The 23583-nt window shown below is 51.2% G+C and overlaps 1 protein-coding gene across 6 annotated transcripts in view; it reads right to left on the bottom strand.

The window, feature by feature from the left end:
- Positions 1-333: 333 nt before the first annotated feature.
- Positions 334-23583, bottom strand: part of LCMT1 (leucine carboxyl methyltransferase 1) — a 40696-nt gene continuing 17446 nt past the window's right edge. For 2 of the 6 annotated variants that reach the window (XM_023747364.1, XM_014448528.2), the window contains 6 exons: positions 18899-18975; positions 17209-17270; positions 14759-14861; positions 11847-11967; positions 2485-2582; positions 334-601 (listed from right to left, as the gene is read on the bottom strand). In XM_023747364.1, coding sequence (XP_023603132.1) covers positions 349-601; positions 2485-2582; positions 11847-11967; positions 14759-14861; positions 17209-17270; positions 18899-18975 — 714 coding nt within the window. In that variant the 3' untranslated portion in view covers positions 334-348. Of the gene's footprint in view, positions 602-2484; positions 2583-2660; positions 2698-3917; positions 4032-6473; positions 6566-7308; positions 7411-11846; positions 11968-14758; positions 14862-17208; positions 17271-18898; positions 18976-23583 lie in introns of those variants that run through there. The other 4 variants (XM_006106568.3, XM_014448531.2, XM_014448530.2 and 1 more) reach the window with 4 other exon arrangements.

The following is a 23583-nucleotide window of genomic DNA, read 5'->3' as shown; positions in this document are numbered from 1 at the left end:
GTTATGTTGGGCCCACCCCCAACTCCCGGTAACCTGCCTCCTCCACACCCTTAGTCACACCTGCAAATACGGTAACGAACAGAGGGATGGGATCAGGAGGACATTATAGGGGCCCTCGCTCAGCCTCCATGATAACAAGGGGGGAGGAGAGGACCACGGGCTAGTCTGGTGGGGCAGACGCAGGAGCCGAGGGGAGCCTGGGACCCGGTGGCCCACAGTCAAGATACAAGGTGCCATGTCGGCTGCTGCAAGCAAGCGCACATGAAGTAAATGCTGAGGATGGAGGGCAGGAGCTGTGTCTGACCCAGGCACTCGGCCAGGCCCGGGTCAGACGCAGGACGCCAGGGTTCAGCTCACGCGGGGACACAGCCCACCCAGGGGAGCGAAGGACCAGCACACAGGCATTGGCAGCTGAGGTTTATTTAACAGGTAGGCCGACCGGAGCAGGAAGTGCAGCGGCAGCCCTAGGATGCGATTTCTGGAGGGTGGGATGCACGGAGATGAGGCCTGGCCAGCACTCTGGGCCCCGCATGTCAGCTCCGGGAAGGTCGGCGGCTGCAGCTTCTGCGTTGACCAGGTTAGCAAGTGATCTCCGTCAGGCCTGAGGGAAACACAGAGATGCAAAGGCTCCCGCAGAAGAGAAGACTCAGAGATGGGAGTGACCTGGCCCCGCCCCCGGGACGCCCCTGCACAGGCCACCGACGCAGCAGCTCCGTCCTGCTCCCTCAGACGGGCTGGCACAGGGACACACGCCCACACGGGGCCGTGCTTGCAGGCAGTTTAAAGGGTTAGGAAAGCCCCATAACCATGCAAGCATGTCAAACTCGCGGCCGGTGGGCCACATCCTTGTTAACAAATGCAGACACGGTGCTTCATCGCACACACGTGTACCGCCATCATGGCAGCCGGGCACGGTGGGGACAAAGGAAGCCCCGTCATAACAATGTTCACCACAGTCACGCTAAAATCTAAAGTCCACTGGAAGTGCCACACACAACCGGCATTTCCAAAGTTGGGAAAGTTAAGTAAATTCGGACATAGCCCCATGACAGGATTTCCTGAAGCCGTTAAAGTTACACTCACTGAGTTTGTAATAGCAAGGGGAATGCTCGTGTTATAATACTGAGCTGAAAAGATCAGCAATCAAAGCTACACAGCCTGTAAATTCGACTCTGCCAGCAACACCAGAGCTGAAAAAGCAGAGGAGAAAAGTCACTCGAGATGCTCAGTGGCGGGCACCCACATGGTTATTTCCTTCATCATACTTCTTACCAGCTTTCAAAGGCTCTACTAAAAATTACCTTGTGTTTACAATTGGGAGGGGAATACCAGCATAAAAACCCCACTAAGTGACCCATATAATAAAAGGCTGATATGCAAATTGACCAAACAGTGGAACGACCGGTTGCTATGACGCGCACTGACCACCAGGGGACAGACGCTCAATGCAGGAGCTGCCCCCCTGGTTGTGAGTACACTCCCACAGGGGGAGCACCGCTCAGTCAGAAGCCAGGCTCACGGCTGGCGAGTGCAGCAGTGATGGTGAGAGCCTCTCCTGCCTCCACAGCAACACTAAGGACCCCTCAGGGGATGTCCAACTGCCAGCCTAGACCCACTCCCCCTGGGCCGGCAGCCGGACATCCCCCGAGGGGTCCCAGAGTGCGAGAGGGCGCAGGCCAGGCTGAGGGGACCACCCCCCCCCCAAGTGCACGAATGTCATGCACCAGGCCTCTAGTTTTAAATAAAAAAACAAATAGAAAAGGGTGTTGTGGGCTGAGCTGCACAGCTGAGTAAATTTATAAAGCAGTGGGGAGACAGGCCCGGGGCAATGATTAACCGGCTTGTGCCAGCCTGCAGTTTCTCACGGGGTCAGAGCTGGCCTTGGTCATGTTCTCCCGCTGCATCAGCTGCCTGACTACAGCTGCCCCTCCCTGGGTCACATCTGTAGGAAGCCTGCGGGGCAGTTACCACGTTCAAGGCCCGAGCTGGGATCTAAAGCACTCTCCACAGTCTGCAGGCGCCCCGAGGAAGCAGGGCCACGTGGGAAGCTGTGAGGAGAAACTGGACCAAGGCCCCGGTGCCAGGAGCACCAGGGAAGCCCTGCTCGACCGGCTGGGCAGCGTCGCCCGCAGTGGATGAGAGACACCGGTCCGTGTTTACCACCCAGGAGACATGGGTATGAGCTAATGAAGACAGACCCTGGTCACTTTGATTAAGATCACTATTGCTTTAAACGCAAGGTCTTCCGCCTCCCTGCGGCGATCCTGCGCACACCTGCACGGGGTGGCTGGCTGGTTTGGTGCGGGCTCTCCCTGACACCCCTCCCGCTTCTGTGTGTGGGACACGGGACATGATGGCCAATCCCGAGACGGTCACGGGCACAGGCACGGGCGCTAGTGCCCTCTGCACTCAAAGCTCGGATGTCGTACTTTCCTTGCAGATTAAAAGGTCCCCACTTTGGGGCGAAGACAGGGTGCACAGTACCTAGCTCGCTGCCCCCGCGGGTGGCCCAGCACAGGCAGTAGTGGCACATGAGCTGCTCCAGGAGCTCCAGCTCGTCCAGGAACTCCAGGGACTCGATCCTGCAGAGTCAACGCAGAACAGACGGTGAGCACGGTTAACAGCGAGGACCAGGCGCTCAGGACACAGACCGAGTGAGAGCCTACAAGGAGTAGCTACGGAGCGCTTCCACGGTAACTTATTTTTATTAAAAAGAAGGAAAAACACCATAAGCAAAATCAAAAGACAACCTAGAAAAAATATTTGCAACATAAATAACAAAGGTAGATTCCCTTGCTGCATAAAGAGCTGTTGTACTTCAATACGAAAAACTTCAAAAGTTCATTTAAAAGACGGATGGGGTGGGGGAAGGATGAAAAGGTGAAGGGGACAGAGGCACACACTTCCACTTAAATAGGTTACATCCCTGGCTGGTGGCTCAGATGGTTGGAGCCTTGTCCCGTACGCCAAAAGGTGGTGGGTTCGAGTCTGGTCAGGGCACATACCCAGGTTGCAGGTTCAACTCCCGGTAAGGGTGGGCACAGGAGGCAACTGATCAACGTTGCTCTCTCGCATTCATGTTTCTCTCTCACTTCGATGTTTCTCCCTCTTCCTCTCTTTCCTTTGACTTCTCTCCATCCTCCCTCCTTTCCTCTAAATATCAATAAAAGTTTGTCCTGGCCGTGTTGCTCTGTGGTTAGAGTGTCAGCCAGCACACCCAATGGTCACAGGTTCAATTCCTAGTCAAGGGCATGTTCTTGGATTACAGGTTTGATCCCTGGCCCTGGTCAGGGCACATGCAGGAGGCAACCAATCAATGTGTCTCTTTCACATCGAAGTTTATCTCTCTCTCCCCATCCCTCCCTCCCTTCCACTCTCTCTAAAAAGCAATGGGAAAAAAATATCCTCGGGTGAGGATTAACAAAAATAAAAATAAGAATAAAATAAAAATCAGTAAAAGTTTAAAATAAATAAGTTACAGAATTTAATGCACAGCATAGCGAAAACAGTCATGTATATACATGTTGAATCGCTATGTTGTCATCTGAAACTTATATAATGCTATATGTCAACTATACTTTAATTTTTAAAAGACAAGTCCACTAGAAAAGAAAAACAAGAGGTTTTCAATTTCACTTTGGAGAAAAGAAATGTAGATTTAAATACTTGACACCTTCCTACCTCTCAGACGGACGAGGATCACAAGGCCAGCATGCCGTGGAGAGGACTGGGGAGGCGCCGTCCTGCCAGGACAGTGGCACCTGTCAGCTCGCAGCGGGATGCCCTACCCTGCACCTGCTCCGGCCGGAGTCCCAGAGCACTCACCGAAGCTTCCGGCTGCCACACAGGGACAGCGAAGACCCTGACCTAGAGACGCTGGCGGGTCCAGCACGCACGGACGCCTGCAGCCTGCAGGACAGCCTCTGGGACGCAGCACGGCCTTTAGACAGCAGGCGGCTCAGGCAGGAAGGTGCGTGGTTTACTGCCGCTATGCAGAGAGGGTGGGCTCATACGTGCACAGAGCAGACCATCTTGGAAACACAGACAACACCGCCAGGAGGTAGTGGCGAGCAGTGAGTAGGGTGAGGGCTTTTGTTTTTGCTCGTTTCTTTTTCTTAATCACGTTTGTATGATTTTTTTCAAAACAGCATTTAAATGTAAACTTTTTGAAGGTATGCACACACTGAAACATGCACAAATATATGATATGGGTTTTTAAAATATTTTCTGCCATATGCACACACTGTGGGGGGTGGGGGTGGAATTCAGGCATTTCCAAAAAGTATGAAAAAAATAAAACATGACCCATATTCCTACTATTCACAATAGCCAACAGCAGCACTGGGCACTGCCTTTTGCCCAGGCTGTGTGTGGGGGTGGGGGAGGGGGTGCGTAAGTGCACATTTGTGCACGTCTCACGTTTCTGTACGTGTGTGTGTTCCTGCCTCGGTATTCAGGCCTAAGGGTCACATCTGAAGTGAGAATGTTTATCCATAAAGGACTTGGGTTGCTTCCTAACTGATGTTCCCAACGAATCAGAAGACATTCAAGGCAGGCGTCCTAATACCAAGTTCCAGAAGAAACCAGCACCCTACCAAGGAGGTGACCTCCAAGCTCGGCTGCGAACGCCACACGCAGGCTCATCTCTGCCCGGTTCGGGCCAGTTATTCCTCTTGTGCTTAGAAAGGGCGTAGCACACACTGCGCAGGCAGCACCGGCTCGGTCAACGGGCCTGCCTTGGGCTTTTCATGCACATACCCTCCAAAGCCCTTGGCGAACGTGGACACCAACTACATGGCGTTCAGAGTGGGGAGGACCGTAGCCCAGGGCAGACACACCAGAGCTGTCCCCCTCACCCCCCTCTGTTGGGACACGTGTCTGCAAAGGCCTTGGCGACACGAGACGGGCTGCCCCGGAGCTGCTGCCCGGTGGCCCAGGCGGTGAGACGCCTCCCCGGGCTCCCAGGAGAGCCGCGAGCCCCGTGCCGTCACAGGCGCCAGACCAGGGCTCTTCACAACAGTCCTCCTGACATGAAGCCAGTGGAGACCAGCCCGTGGGGACGGAAAACTAGAAAAACCCAGGAGGCATCAGCCAGATCACGTGGAGACAGCACGTCAAGGATCTGACGTACAGACTGGAAACAAGTCGTGCTTCCCACAGTTAAGAAGGGCTGTGGAGAGCAAGACCCAGTATTTTCTCAGTATCTTGCAAGAGACCAACAACTCTACCTGTGGGTCCCCAAAGGCAGGAGGAAGCACAGAGCAGAAGTACAGAATGATGACAGAAACCGAACACGCTGGCGCCCACACTGGCCAGAGGTGAGCATGGCCACGTGCCCTGCAGTGGTGTTTTTTAAATATGTTTTTATTGTGTGTGTTTTTTTAGAGAGAGAAGGGAAAGGAAAAGAGAGAAACACTGATGGGCTGCCTTCGGCACACCCCCTACTGGGGATCGAGCCCGAAACTGGGCATGTGCCCTGACCAGGAACTGAACCATGACCTCCTGGTGCACGGGACAATGCTCAATCCACTGGGCCACACCGGCCGGGCCAGCAGTGGTTGTATAACAGGGAACTGAAACAAAATAAAACACAGGACACCACCACCCACCCACACGTCCACACACCACAGGAGTGATACACCCTCTGGCCACAGGGACCGCACTGCTGTGACAGGTAAAGATAAATATAACCTATTGTTAGGTTTGTTAGAAAGCAAGGTGGTTTATAGACACATGTGTAATATGAATCTACCAATTAAAAAAAGCTAATCTGCCAGTAAGCACTTCTCTTTATAGGTGCAGAGAAAGGGGGCACCCACTTGTGAGCGGCCCTCAGAGGGCGTGGGTGAGAGAAGGGGGGCACCCGCTTGTGAATGGCCCTCAGAGGGCGTGGGTGAGAGAAAGGGGGCACCCACTTGTGAGCGGCCCTCAGGGTGCGTGGGTGAGAGAAGGGGGGCGCCCGCTTGTGAGCGGCCCTCAGAGGGCGTGGGTGAGAGAAGGGGGGCACCCACTTGTGAGTGGCCCTCAGGGTGCGTGGGCGAGAGAAGGGGGGCATCCGCTTGTGAATGGCCCTCAGAGGGCGTGGGTGAGAGAAGGGGGCGCCCACTTGTGAGTGGCTCTCTGGAGGCCTGGGTGCAGAAAGCACTTTAAACCTCAGCTGCTTTACATGCCTGAAAACTTTTTTAGAACCAGCGTGTATTTCTGTTACAATGAGAGGAAAAGCCCATTTAAAAACCTGTGAGAGACCTTCCCTCCCACTCCAACCACGAGGATCGCCCAGTGTCCACCTGGAGGCAGCCCTGGGAGCCCTGCAGGTGTCAGCGCTTCGGGTGGATGCAGGTCCCCTGTTTGGGCGCAAACCCGATCTCGGCTGAGAGCTGCCGCGTTCCCGTCGGGCGGAGTGTCTAATGTGTATCAGGAGGGCAACGTGATTCACGAGGAGTCTACGTGAGAGGACAGGACAGGGGCCGTACCTGCTGACTTCGGCCCGAGGTAGCCGGCTGTACAATTCCATCATGTTCACGGCCGACGCCGTTTCCCACCCGTTCGACAGGAACCGCTCCTTCTGAGCCGTGCGAGGAGAGTGGAGAGAATGGAGAGCCACAAGGCACAGTCGTGAATGCGGGCGTCTCTAACCACTGACAATTCCTTACATGCCTCCTCCTTCAAAAGCCCATCCCGGCCCCTACCATCTTCCTTCTTTTTATTTCCCAATGTCCTACACTGAACATGCAGTGCCTATTTAAATGAGGGCAGAGTGGGAGGTATCTCTTCAGCAAAAAAAAAAAAAAAATTAAAAAAGATTCAAATGCACCAACTCTGAACATTTTAAAAAATAACTGCGGAAAACTGAACATGAACTGGGTGTTAGAAGCTACGAAGGAGTTACTGCCAGTTTCCAAGCTGTAATCATGGTATCATCATTCCTATTGGTCTATGGAGATTTATACTGAGTATTTAGGAGGGAAATGATATACGATCTGGGATTTGCCTTAACACAGTCCAATACCACCACCAATAAAAGTTTGGAGGGAATGAGCAGTATTTACAGAATATTAATTATTGAAGCTGGATGACGGGACATGGCTGTTGGTTTTACTATTCCCTCTACTTTTCCGTTGTTTGAAAAATGCATAATAAAAAGGTAAATAATAGGGTGTAGGAAATATGCGTTTGATACCAACATGGGAAGCAGGGTTGGACTGCACTAGCGTGAGAACCGGTGGCCAAACGAGCCTGGCCCACAGGCGAGCGCTCCTCCTGAGAGGCTGGCCAAGGGTGTGAGGGGACGCCCGCCTCTGCTCTGACCTGGGACTCTAAGGACTTGCAGGGCTCCACCCCCGCCAGGTCACACTGTCGTCTCCGCAGGTTTTCGACCATGATCTGCCCAAACCGGTCATCCATGTTCACCTGGGGAGGGAAGAGCAGCCAGGCATCGCCATTAGGGTGTTCTCTCACACACGCAAAATACAACAGCACCCTACTTCTCACAGTGAGGACTGAGGTCTGTGGGTACCCAGTGCAGGCCACGCAGCGCGGATGGGGGCATGAACCGGCGGCCCCTGGAGGCAGCTGTACCCTCCCTCCCCCACCCCGCCCCCCGAGAGAACCCGCCCGGGCCCAGCCTCTCTTGCAGGTGCACCTGCCCATGTGCACGGAGGTGCAAGGGCGTCCACTGCAGCGCTGCAGACCGGGGAGTCCAAGAGCTAAACACATCACCCGGGCGCAGTAAATTCTGCATGTTCTACACGATGGAATACCACAGAGCCGGGGAAGCAGGAAAGACACACACACCCACTATGGAATGATCTCTAAGCTCTAAGAACTCCTGAAAAAAAGAGGTCCAGGGCAGCAGTTCTCAACCTGTGGGTTGCGACTCTTTGGAGGTTGAACAACCCTTTCACAGAGGTCACCTAAGACCATCCTGCATATCAGATATTTACATTACAATTCATAACAGTAGCAACATTACAGTTATGAAGTAGCAACGAAAATAATTTTATGGTTGGGTCACAACATGAGGAACTGTATTTAAAGGGCCAGAAGGTTGAGAACCACTGGTCCAGGGGAATGTCTACTGTATTCTCCCATCTGCCTTTAAGAAAAAAAAAAATCTCTACATTTGCATATGCATAGAAAAATTCTGGAATCTGGCAAAGTGGCTTCCCAGGTGAGAGGGCTGAGGTTGGGGGTAGGAGAGACTTACATTCCTTGTCTGCCCTTCTGTACTATTTGATATATTTCTATTCTGGATGTAGTGTCACTTTTGGATAAAAAAAAAACTTGTGTGAAACACTCTAATTAAGGCCTAGCTCGTTTGGCTCAATGGATAGAGCATCAGCCTGCGGACCAAAGGGCATGTACCTCGATTGCAGGCTCCTCCCTGGCTCGGGCCCTGATCGGGGCACATGTGGGAGGCAACCAATCGATGTGTTTCTCTCACATTGATATTTCTCTCTGTCTTTCCCTCCCTCTTCCACTCTCTAAAAATCAATGGAAAAATATTCTCAGTTGAGGATTAAAAAAAACCACACACAACACTGTCTATTGTACTACAGGCACTTATAAAAAGTTAAAAAAATAATTAAAGCCCTGACCGGTTTGGCTCAGTGGATAGAGCATTGGCCTGCGGACTCAAGGGTCCCGGGTTCGATTCCGGTCAAGGGCATGTACCTTGGTTGCGGGCACGTCCCCAGTGGGGAGTGTGCAGGAGGCAGCTGATCGATGTTTCTCTCATCGATGTTTCTGGCTCTCTAGCCCTCTCCCTTCCTCTCTGTAAAAAATCAATAAAATATATTTTTTAAAATAATAATAATAATTAAATTCTGTATGTGCACAAACGCCACAGCACATCACCTATTACGGCACATATGCACTGTGACGTTGTCATATACAAAGTGGCAAAGATTCACCGTAACAGGTCAGGTGGCCAGGGTTTTCTCCTGTGCTGCATGTGTATGGCTTACGTGGCACTAGGCGTCGGATGGCACACTGTTCATTCGGGAGGGGGGTGCGTTTGTCACACACACTCCCTCGCTGCACTGCCCGAGTGTGAGTCCCGGCCCGACATCTGACCGCTGGGAGACTCTGACCAAGCTGCCTATCCGCGGTGCTTCAGTCCCCTCACCCGTAAAACCACGAGGACAAGGACCTACCCTGTGGGTTGCTGTGATTAAATAAGTTAACACGTGTGAAACTCTCAGCATAGCATTCGCTATTATTATCTTTATTGTAGTTGTCATCGTCCACGTGGTTTTGTCATTTTAAACTAGTTAGGAACTAATGTAAGGCATGTGAGCATTAATACACGAGGATGCAGGTGATTTGTATTTGTGATAAAATTACTAAGTTGTGGGGGGATCGGAACCGGTTTGGGGGCAGTGTGGACAACAGATTGGGCATTGGCCCATTCCCAGGCCTGCTCCAAAGTGACAGGGTCTCTGGCCTAAACTCGCTGAACCGCCCCACCCCCCTCGGTGCTGTTGGATAGAGGAACACACCAGTGAAGCCAGGTGAACGAAACGGCAGACAGCCGAGATGTGGGGAGCACAGGGAGAGCGGATTCATTTTCCCCAGGAGTGACATCCTGCACGCAGCAGGCTCCCCGGAATTATTCACAGCAGAGAGAAGACCGAGGAGGCCAGCTGCACTGCGCCCACTCGCCAGGACTGAAGACTGAGTCTGAGGACCGCCCCCAGTCACAGAGGGAGGAGGAAATCAACCCCCCAGGACCCACCTACACAGGAGCCGGGACTGGGTGGGCGGACGAGGAGCCTAGGTCTAGCCCTGGTCTGCCCATAATCACGCGACCGTGGGCAAGGCCTGCACTGTTCTCATCTGCCATAAATATAAAATAAAATAAGTTGGAAAACAAAATCAATACAACTAACAAAACTACAATAAACAGTAACATCAGCACGCATGGCCTCGGTGCTTTCCATGTGCATGTCATGAACGCCCACAAACCCGAGGTGGCATCTTCTCTCTTTATGAACAGAGAGCAGGGCTCAGAGTGGGCCACTACCCGCCAACACTGCCTTCACAGCCAGGGGATGCTGTCAACAACACGATGAAGCGGGACGTTATCATCCTCGTTTTCAGATGAGGACACGGGCACAGAGAGGTGACGAACCGCGTCCTGGTCACACAGCTACGCAGTCTACCTCCAGAGCACAGATTCCCAACCCCACGCAGTTCTGCCTCAGGTCTCACAGCCGATAAGACCCAGGGCCAGCTTTGGACACCAGCTGGACAATCCCAAAGCTCTGGAACAACCCAGTCAGCAAACCCGCAGCCAGAGGGCCAGACTCAGTGAATTTAGAAATTAGGAAATGTTACGTTAAAATCCTGCATTTCTGCCCAGCTGGCGTGGCTCACTGGTTGAGCGTCATCTATGATCCAGGTGGTCACAGTTTGATTCCTGGTCTGGGCACATACCCAGGTTGTGGGCTCGATCCCCAGTAGGGGGTGTGCAGGAGGCAGCCGATCAATGATTCTCTCTCATCATTGATGTTTCTATCTCTTTCTCTCTCCCTTCCTCTCTGAAATCAATACAAATACATTTTTTAAAAACCCTGTGCCGTAGACCAATTCCAGCATGTCATAATTTCAAGAGTTTCATCAAAAGGTTGATGAGACTTGGGGATTCAACAGGGTTGAGTCACACATGTAGTCACCTGTTGGGAATGGCTGAGGGCATTTCCTCAAACCTGAATAGGAAACTGATTGTGGCTGCCAGACAGTTAAAGGGCATCTTAATCTACATGTTATTGCCTCCTACTGGCCAAACACCTGAATAGCCATAGGCTAATTCCCCCATTCTGACAATGGACTCTGTACCAAACCCTGACCCTTTGAAGTCTATATCTCTGCCTCGTCTCAGGACAAGTTGTGTTAATAAAAAGCATGGGGTCCTGGGGACGGAGAGAACCTAAGGCCTTAGACTTAAGATCTTAGATCTTAGCTCCTTTAACTAAGCTCCTCTGACCCCCAATGCCTTTCAAAATTATATTTCATCTCCGGACTCTTTATTACTCTCTGGATTCCTATGTCATCTACGCACAGCCTTCTCCAGATTCCTGAGCCCTTCTTGATGCTGGGCAAGAACTCCGGCAACCCTGCTTTCTAACTTCTGAAAAGCAACTGGAGGCTCACAGGCCTCACAGGCTGGGACTGCGGAGGCCGGTCTCGTGAGCTGGAGCAGGATGGCTGGGCCCCCTAGTCCCCACCCTCCACAGCACTCATCTGCCAACTTCCTCCCCTTGCACCCCGTGCCCACCTCTGAGGGCAATGAGTTTGCCACCCCTACAGGGCAGGCAACCAAAACTCCCTCCATCCAGGGCTCCGACTCTATAGGATAGTAAATACAGTGATCGAATAGGAACTCAAGAACCTTCCATAAGGGCCAATACAGCAGTTCCAAAAACAGCTAAAAGTTTACAGGAGGTCAAGGGCTCCAGAGCAGCAGGCCTGCGAGCACTGACTAATAAAGGAGATGTTAGCCCAGTGATGGCGAACCTTTTGAGCTCGGCGTGTCAGCATTTTGAAAAACCCTAACTTAACTCTGGTGCCGTGTCACATATAGAAATTTTTTGATATTTGCAACCATAGTAAAACAAAGATTTATATTTTTGATATTTATTTTATATATTTAAATGCCATTTAACAAAGAAAAATCAACCAAAAAATGAGTTTGCATGTCACCTCTGACACACGTGTCATAGGTTTGCCATCACTGCGTTAGCTGGAGGCAGAAGGAAAAGAAAGAGCAGAAGCAGGTACGGTGCTCCGAGGCAGAGCCACCCTGGCTCCGGGGCAGGACTCGGATTTCTCGTGCTTCCTCTTACCTGTTCGTAGCTGATGAACATGGCGGTCTCAAAACTGTTGGCTGCCCACTTGATTAGGTTTGCAGACTGCTCCGGAGTCATGTAGACCAGCACACACTCGGTCACCAGGAGTGTCGGCAACCTTGGGAGAAAAGAGCAGGCACGTGTTCACCGGCTGGCACTCTGGCTGGGCACGTGCCGCGGTTCTGGCAGGGCAGTCACAGCCAGGGCCCCAGCAGCACTCTGCAAGCACATGGCCACTCTGCACAGCCCCAGCTGGCACCGCCACGTCCGAGACATACTGCACACAGGTGAGCCGCGAGCGTGGTGTGTCTGGCTTGTGAAAATGAGTTGAATGGCTGTGGACTCTCCCCGCGCGCGCGTGCACACACACACACACACACACACACGCACACGCACACGCACACGCATGTGACCCCAAAGGATATTAGCTAAGCCTGGTCTCCTGGCAGAAGAACCACCCAGCTAGGCCCAGCCCAAACTGTCAACTCAGAATCCTGAGCAACTAGACAGTGAGCTGTTTGAAACCTCTAAGTTTGGAAGGATTTGTTACACATGAAGAGCTGACTGATAGATGCAGAAATACTGGCATTCGTTTAACGGAATCTAGTTCTTTTTATATAAGCTACACCATGAAGAATTGAAAACAGCGTGATCAGTTGTGGGAACCCTAATCAGAACACGCCGGATGTTCAAGACCAATCTGCCATACGCATGTGCAAAGGCAATGACCCGGCAGTTCACTGTACGCACTGCGCAGTGTGCCTTCCTATGACCCAAAGACTGACGTCACTATTTGGCGAGAAGCCTCTCTTGTCTGAGTTGGTAGAAAGACTGTCACTGACCAGCCGGTGCGCGGCTGCTTGGTGGGGCTACTTTGCAGATCTGTTTTGCCTGGTGGCTCCGTTAGCATGGCTGCTTGGTCTGCAATAAAGTCTCTCCTATACGTGCTCATACCCGGCGTCCACGGGGGACAGCCCCTGGCAGAGAAGGAGCTGTGCTCCGACATCAGTCCCCAAGAAATTACGTTATACTTAATATCCATTCTCACTAACCGGACCCAAGTACTGAACGAATTAGGAAAAGCAATAAACTGCTAGGGAAATATCTAAAAGCCTTCATTTCGGAAAGGGAACACTGACTCAAAGAGGATTTTAAGCAAACAGAGCAAACCCCACTCCTATTCACCAACAGGAGCGGTCAGACGGAACCCAGCGTGAGAGTCCTCAATGTGGACGGGCTGCGGGCTTCCCAGGCCCGGCTTCCACGCCCACTGCCGACCTTCACTCACTAACCAGTCGTGTCCTTGAACGCCAGCACTCACCTCTGCCAGGGAGCACACTACATCTTGCAATCTGTGCAGCACATAAACGTTCCCCAGAGGGAAGAAAGGACAGGTGGGTCTGCACCTCCTAATGACAGCCTGGCGGATGATTCCAGGCGAAATAGGCCAACAAAAACTTCCAGACGCAGCCCGACAGCCACCACCGCATAAGTGAAAGATGTGTTGGGAAGACCAAGCTTTGACTCCCTAACTCCCCTCCCTCAGTCGCCGGCAGGCCACCTGTATGTGCACCTGTTCTTACTCCTTTCGCCCTCTCAGAAGAACGGGGACCCGTCCTTCCCCCTGAAGGACGTTAGCCTCGGGCCATGCTCTGCCGCCCCCTCTCCTCTCCAGCAGTGATCCCCTCGTTGCTACTTTATTTCATCATTTGCCATTGATTTTTGCCTTCAGTTTCTTCTTTTTGTGGCTCTTCCACAAAATACCGACTTCTGCACATGGGCCACAAAGTTTCAATCGCACTGTACGTGCGCACCCGCACGTGGTATTTTGTGGAAGAGCCACACTCAAGGGGCCAAAGAGCCGCATGTGGCTCGCGAGCCGCAGTTTGCCAACCACTGATATAGGTTATTCATCCATTCCCCTCCTGATGGATATTTAAGTTGTGTTCAGTTTTCTGCTACTAAAAACACTGCCTATGCCCTGGCCGATTTGGCTCAGTGGTTAGAGCGCCAGCCCTCAGATCGAAGGGTTGTGGGTTCGATTCCCGGTCAAGGACAAGTACCTCAGTGTAGGCTCGATCTCTGGCCTCTCACAGCAATGTTTCTCTCTCTCTGCGCCCCCTCACTCCCCTCTCTTCCACTCTAAAAAAAAAAATCAATGGAAAAAATATCCTGGGTTGAGGATTAAAAAAAAATAAAAAAATAAATAAAAAAAATAAAAAATAAAAAAAAATAAAAAATAAAAACGGTGGCTGCAATGAACACCCACCTGTGCATACGTGCAGGGGACACAGCTGGAGGAGGAGCTGCTGTGGCACAGGGCGCACAGCTGTGCGATCTCACTAGGTATCTCCGACCTTCCTCCCCCTCGTCCTACTGAGCGCACGTCCACCGGTGCTCGGACCACTCCTTTTCCCCGTCACCTGGCCAACACTAATACTGCCAGGCGTTTACATTTCTGCCAACTTGATGGAAGCAAAATGGAATTTCATCTGATTACTACTGTGGTTCCCTACCCTTGTCCTACAATGTTCTTCACTTTCTCTCTGAGCTGCCTTGTCGTTTTTTTTCTGCCCATTTGTCTACGGGACTTTTTTTTTTAACAGTAGCTGTTTTTTGTATATTCTGGATGCTAATCCTTTCTTTGTGTGTTGCAGTTGTATGCTTCTATGCACACAATTACCTTCTACCAAGCTTTGTTTATGTTACACATCAGTATTTTACAAAAGCAATACAGGTTATTCTGATGTGAAACAGACTCGAGAAACAGTGCTTCTAACAAGTTCAGAAAATCACTCAAGGTAGGGATGCACCGAAACGGGGCCTGGGTATCCCGCTGCACTGCCAACTGGCCTTATCTCACGTTAGCAAGAGACCACACACATGTAAGAGGTTAAAAAAAATCTCACTGTGTGTTCATGTTACATTTCTTTAGTTTCTCTTCCAGTGTGGTTAAATCTCGAAGATCTGCTCCAATAAGGGCGTATCTCTTCGAATCCAACATGTGTCCATCTGCAAATACAAGAGAAGAGCATTGCAACAGAAATAAATGAAGAAGAGGTTGTTAATTCCAATGGACAGGGCTTCCTCAAAATTAAAGTTATTGTTTTTCTCTATTATAAAAGTACATGCTCATTATTTTAAAAAATCAGGTAAGAGGAGAGTGAAAATTTACTGATTATTACATTTCCCAAAACAGCTATTAGTGTTTTGGTGTATAACGTTCCAGCTTTTTTTCCTATGTGCTTAAACTCACAGACACAACACAAACTAACTCTCTCTCTCTCTCTCTCTCTCTCTCTCTCTCTCTCACTCTCACTCTCGCTCTACACAGAGAGAAAAAGAGAGAGAGAGAGAGATGGGGCCACTCCATATGTTTTGAAAAATGCTTTTCCTGCTTCACAGTGCTCTCGTGGCATTCTGCTGAGTGGATAAAACAGCTGACTGAGCCAATCCCTCCCGAGCAGACGTGGCGTTCCCAGGTGGTCTCTGCCGGGGGCACTGCGATGAGCACCCCTGCGCATGCGTCAGGAAGCACCGCCTCATGACCTCTTTAAAGTGCAGAGGAGCCCGTGCTGTGACACACACAGGGATGCTCCCCACAGCCTAAGGCAGAGCTGGTGCTTCAGGGCACACACCTGCACCGAGGAGCAAATACGTCCTAGAGACCCAGTGCACGCTGTGCCCACTGGCGACCCTGCACCCTAGGCCTCAAAGCTGCTAAGAAACTGGATCTCCATTATCCCGACCGCCAAAAGGAAACGATAATTATGTGGCATGCTAGAGGCACTAATTACCACTACACTGGCAGTCATACTACAACATATAAACGTCTCGAATTAACAGGTACACCCTGCATTACACAGTGCTGATGTCGAATAGATTTCAATTTATTGTGAAGGAAGTGTACATGGATCAGAAGTAGACACTGTGTGACATCACGTGCACACACACATGCACGCACATGCACACACACTTTCAATTTAGGAAAGTAGGTTATACGTGAGGAGGGCAACAAGTAAGCCTGCTCCACACTGGTACTGATGGGAAGGCTGCTCTCTAAGTGCTGTGCCAATTTGTAAGATATTACCTTTGACAGAAAATAGTTCCATCCCAGCTCTGGTCAGGGCATGGGCAGTAGGCAGCCAATCGATGTGTTTCTTTCACATCCAAGTTTCTCTCTCTCTCTCTTTCTCTCTCTCTCTCTCTTTCATCCTCCCTCCCCCTCTCTCTGTAAAATCCAATGGAAAAAATATCCTCAGGTGAGGATTAACCCCAAAAATCCTATATAATAAAAGCCTAATATGCTAAGTGTCCAACCATTTGACTGTTCGACCCGTCACTATGACGTGCACTGACCACCAGGGGGCAGATGCTCTGACCAGTAGGTTAGCTTGCTGCTGGGGTCCAGATAATGGGGACTGGGCAAGATGGGCCAGACACGCCCTGGAGCCCTCTCTCAGTCCCTCCCCAGCCCCCTGATTGTGCACCAGTGGGGTCCCTCAGCCTGGCCTGCGCCCTCTCACAATCTGGGACCCCTCGGGGGATGTCAGAAAGCCAGTTTTGGCCTGATCCCCACAGGCCAGGCCAAAGGACCCACCGGTGCTCAAATCTGTGCACTGGACCTCTAGTAATAAAATAAAACTGGAGGCGAATGCTTGAGTGCTGGGGCCCAGGAGGTGACAGTGGGTGAGGCACGTCAGGCTGAAGACAGCAGAGGGGGACAGAGCGCCACTCACCCTTCTCAAGCACTTCCCTGCAGGAGTGAGGGCCGCAGTTGCCAGATCTGCTCTTTCCAAGGAAAGCAGGAAATCAGGTTTTCATTAAAAACCTCCTATTTTCAAAATGTTGGCAACTAATTTAAATATTTTTTAAAGATTTAAGATTAGGGGTCTATGGACATCTAATAAGTCACAAATAGCTGTTTTTTTTTTTAATATATTTTATTGAGTTTTTACAGAGAGGAAGGGAGAGGGACAGAGAGTTAGAAACATCGATGAGAGAGAAACATCAATCAGCTGCCTCCTGCACACCCCCCACTGGGGATGTGTCCGCAACCCAGGCACATGCCCTTGACCGGAATCGAACCTGGGACCCTTCAGTCCTCAGGCCGATGCTCTACCCACCGAGCCAAACCGGTTTCGGCACAAATAGCTGTTTTAAAATCCTTCCTGGTAACTGTGAAGGAAGTGTACATGGATCAGAAGTAGACACTGTGTGACATCATGTGCACAGGTGCACACACACACATGCGTACACACATGCACATGCACGCACACACCATCTTTAAAAAGGAAAGGGGGAATCAAGCAACAACGGCGATGTGGTCCATACAGCACCACCTGGGGAGGATACTTGCCACATTGAAGTGTGTCCTCTGAATGTAATTCTAAAATGGGCTTTAACAGGAGAGGCCTGGACCTACGGAAGGTGGGAAAGAGAAAGAGGAGTCAGGCGGCTTATCTGCTGCACAAATGCAGACACCACTGAAAAGCGGCAAATGCGATGGCTGCTGCGGTGGGGACTCTGTTCAATTCCCTCTGACCCGAGGCACCTAGGGCCGTGGCCGGCAAACTGCGGCTCGCGTGCCACATGCGGCTCTTTGGCCCCTTGAGTGTGGCTCTTCCTAAGCCTTAGGAGTACCCTAATTAAGTTAATAACAATGTACCTACCTATATAGTTTAAGTTTAAAAAATTTGGCTCTCAAAAGAAATTTCAATCGTTGTACTGTTGGTATTTGGCTCTGTTGACTAATGAGTTTGCCGACCACTGACCTAGGGGAACTCCAGGGACACGCGTCTCGGTTAGGTCAGCTGAGCATCACACTCAGATCCGAGGCCAACCACAAACTGAGCGAGACAGGCTGCAGCAACTCCCCGGCGTCGCAGTGCGGGTCTCGCCATCGCCAGCTGTCCGCCTCTTCTCAAACAGAACCCTACAGACACTCACTATTTCTCACAGGTAACTCCAATAATTCACGTACTCAGACCTAAAGTTCAGGAACATTTATGTGATAACGCCCCCAATCGAGACTATGAAAAAAATCAGAGCGCCAAACTGCCGGTATCCCAGGCAGCACACAGACGCATGCCTTTCCGCTCGGAGAGCGCCGCTGGCCCGCATTGAGCCTCCTCGCTCCTACTCAGAGCTCAAGCTTCGTCGTCGTCCTCTGCACTCCTCAGAGCATCAGAATTGCCACAGTCGTCCGAAAAGCACATTACATGTAAAATATTCTTTTCTATTTGGGAAGGGTAAAAATCTTATTTTCATTGGCTAAAGTAGAAAAACCAAAGTTTGAAAAGTATTTCCAGTTTGTGAGGATTAGGCATTTCTAAAGGACAAGCTTAAGCTTTCATGCTTATTAAATTTTGTAAATATAAGAATCAGGATTTTGTTTCAGTGGCTGATTTAAACAGGAGGGAGGAAGCCTGGGTTAACACTATTAAGAAACCCTGACCTTGGGCTTGAAGTCAAGGTTTAAATCTTAGCTCGACCCCTTGCTAGCTGGGTGGTCTTGGGCAAATTAACCAAATTTCTTTGAGCCTCAGTTTTCCCATCTGTAAAAGGGGCTAACAGCACTTAACTCATGAGTCTGCTCTGAGGACTGGATGAGACAACCCAAGTTGGTGCCAGGCAACGACAAGCTCTCAGCCAAGATCAGCAAACTCTCTGAAACCTGGAATGGCCCCACAATAGCTCATATATAATCACTGGTTAACTTCGGTCTCCATTCATTCATTCAAAAAATATTCACTGCACGTCTACTCTGAACCAGTACCTCTCTATGCCCTGGGAATAAAGCAGCAAACAAAATGCACGTGAAAAACCACACTACTCTCCGTCGAGAGCTGCGTCAGTGGGCAGTGTCCCAGGAGAGGGCGTGTTGCATTTTGAAGACTGCACGGCATGCTGGAATGAGGGTCCCAGGGCAAGAATGGAGGTGGGAGGTGGGCAAAGGAAAGCCGTGCACAAAACGAGGTCCCGGCAACCCACACGCCACCCACTGAGGCTGGCTCTGAATTCTCTCTTCGGGCGAAAACCACACTTACCTGATGCTGTGCACCTTTCTCGTGACTATGAGTGGGAAGTCGACTTCAAAATATTTATCTGGGAGAAGATCTTGATCCTGAGAAAAAAACACACAGAAATCTTGAGAATGACGTATTCACGCACACATTGACTGTCATCTCCACGGAGCAAGTGTGAGGCCCCGAAGAGCAACGTGGCACCGAGGATTTAAACCAGGGGAACGACACGGTCAGAAATGCAGTTCCCAAGTTATTCTCAGCATGAGGAATGGATGGAGGGAAAAGTTAGGAGGCCACTGAGGTTGTCCAGGTAAGAAGTAATGGGGAACCTAAACTGGGGGAGTGGCCGCTGGGGTGGAGGTGGGAGGTAAGAGGTGCTTTGGAAGTAGGACGTGACAGAATTCTTCAAAAAGCAGTTGGGGACCTAACAGGTCAGGAAATCAATGTATGCAGCAGGTCTGACCAGCAGTTTGGGGATGAAATAGAATAAAATAGCAAGCATCAGAAAAAAAGAAAACAGCATGTGACGAGGGCTAGTGTTATTTTGCGACACGTTTGCTTTTTCTGTGCGAGGAGAGTGGGGGGAGATAAAGTGCAGGCACTAGAGCCGGGCGCGGGTTCAAACCCAGCTCACCACTTGTTTGCTGTGAGGCCTCGGGAACGGCACTCCACTCCCTGGGCGAAAAGCAGAGAAATGATAGCACCTTCTGGGGTTGTGAGGACTAACGAGGAAATACATACAGGAGACACTGCAGAACAGGGCCTGCCTCAAATGCGCCACCTGTGAGCCTTTATCATTAACCCCTAGATTGCCGGGGAGCGCAATCGCGCTCCTCCTGTCTTTCACCAAACGTGCCGGGAGCGCTATCAAAGCTTCGAAATGGCGTCCAGTTCTAAGTCTGCTTTTATTAGTGATGATGATATTGCTAAATATGTCAATGTAGTAAAGGTTTCCTTAAGTTGTGAATATGTAACTTCATTTACTTGCGATTCATAATTTTTTTCCTAAACTGCTGTAAAACCAGCAAAAATGCCTTGGCAATTTTAGCATAGTTCCTCGGATATTGGTTGGCACTCAAAGGGTTAAAGATGCAGGTACACAAAGGTGGGTCCTGGCGTGGGTGCTACATTTATTTTATACAGTGGGGCCTTGACTTACGAGTGTCCTGACTAACGAGTTTTTTGAGATACCAGCTGTCTCTCGGCCGATTTTTTGCATTGAGTTGATAGAGTAATTTGAGTTAACGAGCTCCTTAACAAGCTCCTTAACAGCTCGGTCTCGGAACGAATTAAACTCGTAAGTCAAGGCCCCACTGTACTGTGGGCCGCAGTGAAAAAGCCTGAAAAACACACACACACACACACACACACACACGGCCTGCTTCCCTTTCCCGTGTTTGCTAGCTTGGCTGAGACCTTCTCGAAGGCCTCCTCTCCCTGTGGGCAGTCACTGCCTGCACAGGTGTGACCACACCCCCGGTGACTCTCCAGGTCCTGTCATGCTGCAGCAGCGCTTCACTTCTCTGAGACCCAGCAGGAAACAAGGCGCCCACACCTGGCCCACCTGCCCAGCGTCCCCCTCTGGAGACACGTCAACCCCTCGCGCCCCCCTGCACTGTAGTCCAGAAAAACAGAACTACGCCGTATTGTAAAAGAGACAAAGAAGAAGGAAAAGGAAGCCGCTGGCTTGCAGACCCTGGTGGCAGCTGGTGCAGGATGGGAGGAAGGGCAAGGCCGGCACCCTTGCTTCTGGCTTGAGCAATTGGGCAGGTAAGAGTACAGCACATGCAGTGACCTGAGACAGACAACAGTACAGCGGGCAGCAGACTGGCCCCTGGGGCTGCACAACAGGGGCAAAATCATGAGCAGGGGACCCCGAAAGGTGAGCATCGGAATTGTGGGATCCAGCCATCCCCCACCCACGTGGAGAATGGTCCTCAGTTAAAATCTCAGAGGATCTGGTCTGGGGGAAGAGGGGTGGAGAGGAAGAGGAGGCAGAAAGAGAGAGAAAGACAAAGGAACAGAAAAGAACAGATTTTACCCTTCAACACACAGTATCACTACAAACCAAACGATCACTCAAATTTCTACTACACCCTACCAATTGCGTCTCCTGTACCTGCCTACCAGGTGCAAATCCTTCCTGGATGCAACCTACAGCACCCAGTGCCGTGTTAACTGCCTCAGCGGAGCGCCCGTGTCACTACAGCGCATCTCGGACCAGCCCTGGCCCGGCACGAGGCATCTGGCACTAGGCAGCAGCCAACACGCACGCCTGCCACACCCGCTCTGCAAGGAGACTGCCTGCCCCGCACACACACGTGCAGACCACGGCGGCTCCCTCGGAGGCGGCGAGCAGGCAGCCGGCGGCTGTAGACGCCTAATGACCTCCCTCCATATACCTTCCACCCAGTACGTGCTGTGAGGCGGACAGATGGGTGTTCGTACGTGAAGAAGGCTGTGAAGCGGAACAGGCGTGGGCTGCTCTCACACACTGTGCTCAGGAAGTCACAGGTTGCCCAGGTCCTTGAAAACGCCACTTATAAGGAAATCAATGGAAACTACTTTTGTTGTAAGTTTTGTAAGGTGCATAAAACCCTTAAATTAATCCAGCAGTTGTTCCCCTAGCTCCGTGGTCGGCAAACCATGGCTTGCGAGCCACATGTGACTCTTTGGCCCCTTGAATGTGGCTCTTCCACAAAATACCACGTGGGGGCGCACACGTACAGTGCAATTGAAACTTTGTGGCCCATGCGCAGAAGTCGGTATTTTGTGGAAGAACCACTCAAGGGGCCAAAGAGCCTCATGTGGCTCGAGAGCCACGGTTTGCTGAGCCGCAGTTTGCCGACCACTGCCCTAGCTCAGTGGTTCTCAACCTTGGCTGCACATTAGAATCACCTGGGAATCTTTTGAAAATCCTGATTTCCGGGCCTCATCCTCTGAGATTAGGATTTTAAAAAGATTCCCAGGTGATTCTAATGTCCAGCCAAGGTTGAGAACCACTGCCCTAGCTGGTTTGTAGCGATACTGTGGTGAAGGGTAAAATGTGATTTTAGTAAAAAATAAAACAAAAGATTTTTATCAAATGTTACATTGCAAAAAAAAGGAATAAAAAAGAGGAAAAGCAAAAAGAAAACTTCCATTTTCTGGGTGTACAAAGACCATGAAGACCTATCCCAGTGCATGGGTGGGTTTTGTGGTAGTTAACTTGGTATGTAGTGTGTTTCACTCGCCCTTATTCTTCCTTCGGGGCGATGCTGGGCCTTCCCCTGCCTATTCTTGCCCGCTGCCTGAAGACAGAGCCTGGGCCCAAGAGCCTACAGCCGAGCTCACACAGTAGGGCGGCAGAAAGCCTGTGACTCCAGCCACGCCTCTGCGGGCGCAGCCGGGGACCATGCAGGTGGAAGTTGCATGAGACAGCGAGACCAGTGGACGCGGTTTCCCTGCCCTTTCAGAGAAGCGCATATTCTCCAAAACAGGGATTAGCAAACTTTCTGCAAAGAGCCAGAAAGTATGTTAGTCTTTGCAGGCCCCATGGCGTCTTGACGACTCGACTCGGCGGTCGCTGTGCTAAGGCACCATCGAGAAGATGCGCCCACCTGGGAGGGCTGCTGCCGATAAACCCGAGTCACAAAAGCAGGCGGCCCGTGCGGCCTGGGCTCTAAGAGCGCAAACAAGCATAATTCTGTTCTTGGCAAAAAGAAGAACTTTCCATTTTTAAAAAACTCCTTAGAGCAACAAAAACACCTCCATAGAGAACGTTCAGACACTGTGCTATTCTCCTTCCTCACTGCTGACGGACAACCTCGTTCCCGGGAGGAGCACAGGAGCCTCGGTGTACTCGCTCAGAAATACAACCTCGGGTTTATTTATTATTCACCCACCTGCAAGACAGGAAACATACAACCAAAAGAAACCACACCCCACGTCCAGTGTCAGGCCGAGGAGGGATTCTCCAGAGGCCCCTGTCCACACCCCGCCCCTCTCTCTCCACTGCACTCTGTCTAGTGCCTCGCACCACGCTGTGGTCCCTGTGTTAGAGGCCCCTGTCCACACCCCGCCCCTCTCTCTCCACTGCACTCTGTCCAGTGCCTCGCATCACGCTGTGGTCCCTGTGTTAGAGGCCCCTGTCCACACCCCGCCCCTCTCTCTCCACTGCACTCTGTCCAGTGCCTCGCATCACGCTGTGGTCCCTGTGTTAGAGGCCCCTGTCCACACCGCACTCTCTCCACTGCACTCTGTCCGGTGCTCGCACCACGTTAGGGTCACTGTGTTAGAGGCACAATCGACCCACAGAAAAGATGCCTCCATACAAGCGCGGGGCTGCACACATAGGAGAGAACAAGGACTCCGGAGGTTGAGCTGCCCCACATTCCCAGGCCACTGGCTGGCCATCTGGAGAAGACACAGCTCTTGCGGCCCCGGGTGTGTACACCCGCCTCACGGGGCTCTCATGGAAACTCGTGAAGTCCTGTCTGTAAAAGCGCTTCACCAATGGGAGGTATGCTTATCTGAATGGAGACTGCGGGGCAAGCACTCAATCCTAAGACCAAGTGGAGGCCGCTGAGTTCTTCTCCAGGAAAGAAAGGCTGGGAGCTCCAAGACAACAGACCTTGCAGGGGAGCTGCTCTGGGGCCGACATGCAGGCTGGAAACACCACACACTCTAATTATCTTTGTGTCCGTCTGCAAGAAATCTGGGGGGAT

Source organism: Myotis lucifugus, unplaced genomic scaffold (genome assembly GCF_000147115.1).
Source record: "Myotis lucifugus unplaced genomic scaffold, Myoluc2.0 scaffold_849, whole genome shotgun sequence".
Taxonomy (NCBI): domain Eukaryota; kingdom Metazoa; phylum Chordata; class Mammalia; order Chiroptera; family Vespertilionidae; genus Myotis; species Myotis lucifugus.
This window is presented reverse-complemented; position numbering and strand designations above follow the sequence as displayed.